Source organism: Notolepis coatsorum (assembly GCF_963971535.1).
Source record: "Notolepis coatsorum genome assembly, chromosome: 15".
Lineage (NCBI taxonomy): Eukaryota > Metazoa > Chordata > Actinopteri > Aulopiformes > Paralepididae > Notolepis > Notolepis coatsorum.
Genome location: NC_140179.1, coordinates 65,988,373 through 65,991,893, shown reverse-complemented (window position 1 = coordinate 65,991,893; position 3,521 = coordinate 65,988,373). Strand labels below are relative to the sequence as shown.

The 3,521-nt window shown below is 49.2% G+C and overlaps 1 protein-coding gene across 1 annotated transcript in view; it reads right to left on the bottom strand.

Moving 5' to 3' along the window:
• Positions 1–272: 272 nt before the first annotated feature.
• Positions 273–3,521, bottom strand: part of pde4d (phosphodiesterase 4D, cAMP-specific) — a gene marked incomplete at both ends in the record, with an annotated part of 73,078 nt that continues 69,829 nt past the window's right edge. Inside the window, 4 exon segments of the mRNA XM_084331022.1 lie at positions 273–526; positions 529–688; positions 690–716; positions 1,375–1,557. Coding sequence (XP_084187148.1) covers positions 273–526; positions 529–688; positions 690–716; positions 1,375–1,557 — 624 coding nt within the window.

The window sequence follows — 3,521 nt, the reverse complement described above, 5'->3', positions numbered from 1 at the left end:
AGGAGGGAGGGAGGAGGAGGGAGGGAGGAGGAGGGGAGGGAGGAGGAGGGGAGATGGAGGAGGAGGAGGGAGGAGGAGGGGAGGAGTGGCTAAAGGTGAGAGCAGTGTGCACTTTGGAACGATAAACAACAGACGTATAAAAAGAAAGAAATAAGACACACAGACTCTACATGTATAAATAATAATCTGTGGTTTACTAAGAGGAACAGTTCATCCAAACACTCGCTATGTATCGGCTTTCTCCTCCACCTCCTGTTCATCCAAACACACTGCTATGTATCGGCTTTCTCCTCCTCCACCTCCTCTTCTACCACGCAGGGTGTCCCCACTACCGTCGCCCCCTCCTCCACCTCCACCTTCTCTTCGTCCAAAGGTATATCCGTCGAGTCCTGCGTGCAGAGTGTTTTAGAGTCACTGCACTCCTCCTCCTCCTCCTCCCCCTCCTCCTCCTCCTCCTGCTCCTCTTCCACCTCCTCTGGCTGGCTACCGCTGTCCTTTTCCGTGTCCGACTCCACGTCCTCCTCCAGGTCAGCTCGAACTGGAACTTGTCTCCTCCTGGGGGCTCGTCCGACGCCGGCGAGGGGCTCTGGGGGATGGTGCTCTGGTACCACTCCCTGTTGTCCTCCAGCGTGTCCAGGATGTCCTGGGCGTCGGGGTGCACCAGGTCGGCCCACGTCTCCCACAGGGGAGTGAACGATGTAGTCAATGAAGCCCACCTGGAGGGGGCGGGGAGAGAGAGAGAGAGAGAGGGAGAGAGAGAGAGAGAGGGGAGAGAGAGAGAGAGAGAGAGTTGCAATGCAGGGTGGGCGTGTGCTTTCATCACGTGAGATTAATTGAAACAACCCATGACATGAAAAATATTTTCCTGATTGGATACAGAAGGTTCCCAGTTTGATTCCCACTCCTCCCCGGGCAGCGTGTCGAGGGTGAGGGTTATGTCAGGTGGGAGGGTGAGGGTTATGTCAGGTGGAGGGTTATGTCAGGTGGGAGGGTGAGGGTTATGTCAGGTGGGAGGGTGAGGGTTATGTCAGGTGGGAGGGTGAGGGTTATGTTAGGTAGGAGGGTGAGGGTTATGTCAGGTGGGAGGGTTAGGGTTATGTCAGGTGGGAGGGTTAGGGTTATGTCAGGTAGGAGGGTGAGGGTTATGTCAGGTGGGAGGGTGAGGGTTATGTCAGGTAGGAGGGTGAGGGTTATGTCAGGTGGGAGGGTTATGTCAGGTGGGAGGGTTATGTCAGGTGGGAGGGTTAGGGTTATGTCAGGTAGGAGGGTGAGGGTTATGTCAGGTGGGAGGGTTAGGGTTATGTCAGGTGGAGGGTTATGTCAGGTGGAGGGTTATGTCAGGTGGGAGGGTTATGTCAGGTGGCATCATCTCACCTGGTTCTTCTCCACGGAGGCATTGTGTTTGTCACACATGGGGCTGATCTCCATGCCCCGCTCCCTCTCCCGGTCGCCCTGCGTGAAAAACTCCTCCATGATGCGGTCGGTCCACTGGCGGTACAGCTGCAGGGGCTTGGTGGGGTTGGACAGGTCGGCACAGTGCACCATGTTCTGGAGCACCTGGACGTGAGGAGCACAACCAGAGGAAGCACAATCAGAAAGGTCTATACCTGCATATCGTCGCTGGCGGAAGAAAACCTTGTAACTCCAAAAACCCAACTTTTCAGGAGATGAAAAAAACGAACACAGATTTGAGGGCGAATAGAGTTATGAGGTTTAGACTGATGATCGGTTTAATCCCATTGTTTAAACTTTGTAAAACCACACACATATCCTTCCCAGATCCTTCCCAGAGACAGTCGTATTTCTCTCCTCTCCCCAGGCTCCTCAAGGCCGTTCCTACCGCCGCCTCTACTGCTCCATGGAGCCCGACGCTGCTATGCTCTGCTTCGTGCCGGTTGCCGGACTATACTCAAATCAACTCTAAATGGATCTAATCAGTGGATTGCATATTTTCTTCAAGAAGCAGAATAAGGCTAACCCTCTCTGCCTATTGGGACATCATAATCAGGCTACCAACTTGAAGACGTGGTCATTTTTGGATTATCAAAGCTTTTGGACTGCAATAAGAAGATTTTGGATCTGTTTACCGCGCACAGGACCTACCAAAATGAACTGATTAAGACACTTGGACACTTGGACTAATAATGCATTCAGTCATTTGGACGGAGTTGTTAAAACTCACTCCACTCAAATCAATAGAATTATATTTCACTCTATTCAAATCAAATTTAAAGTGACGTGGCTGGGATAAATGTGCCAGTCAGTCAGCCAAAACAAATTCCTGGACCAAGGTCGAAACAGGGAGCTGCTGGAGTCGAAGGCCCTCCGGGAGATAAGAGTGGCAAGCGGCTTCCCCACCCCCAGCCCCCTCCCCCTCACCCCCCCTCCTATGTGTATGGCCCAGCGCCTCACGTTGGTGATGGCAGCTAACTCGTATGCGTGCTGGAGGGGGGAGCCAAGGCTGTCTCGTCAACCCCCAACCCCCAGCCCCCCCCCCCCCCCCCCCCCCCCTTCCTCTGCATTGGCGCTGCACTGTCGGCTGCCTCGTGTGAGGGATCACTCCACCCCCCCCCCCCTACAGCCCTGTAACAACCCCAACCCACTCCCCCCTCCTTCCGTACATGGCGCTGCCAGTCTGTTTGCGGTGGTGAATACGCATATGTTTGTCTCAAGGCTCTGTACCATTATTACTATCTAAAATGTAATAATTGTGGAATATTACTGTAATGAGCTGTATGTGTATGATCCAAGCGTCCTACGATCCTCATAGGAGCATAACAGAAAAAAGCATTCCATGTGAAGGTATTCTGTATTTTTGCATGTCAACTAATAAAGAAACTTGAAACTTGAAACTTGATCTACTGAGTTGATAAATTTTTTTTTGAGTTAAGCGGTTTTCTTCTGCCAGCGACGATATAATTCTTCTATATACCTACTGATACACCTGCATATAATTATTCTATATACCTACTTACACACCTGCATATAATCCTTCTATATTCTACTGATACACCTACATATAATTATTCTATATACCTACTTACACACCTGCATATAATCCTTCTATATTCCTATTTACACACCTGCATATAATCCCTTCTATATACCTACTTACACACCTGCATATAATCCTTCTATATTCCTACTGATACACCTGCATATAATCCTTCTATATTCCTACTGATACACCTGCATATAATCCTTTTATATTCCTACTGATACATCTGCATATAATCCTTCTATATTCCTACTGATACACCTGCATATAATCCTTCTATATAGAAGCAGCACATTGTTTGAAAGCTAAAAGGCTGTTGTTTGATTGACACCCTGCTTGACCTATTACATGATTCCAATCTTGGGTTATAAAACCAAACAGCCAACAAGCGTCGGTTTCAAAAAAGTATTTCAAAAGAGACCGTTGCATGTGCTACAAATGGTATATAGTGAATAGCTTTCGATTGACTTTGGGTATGCATTGGATAGGCGTTTTATGCTAACTCTGCAGGAATGTGAAGAAG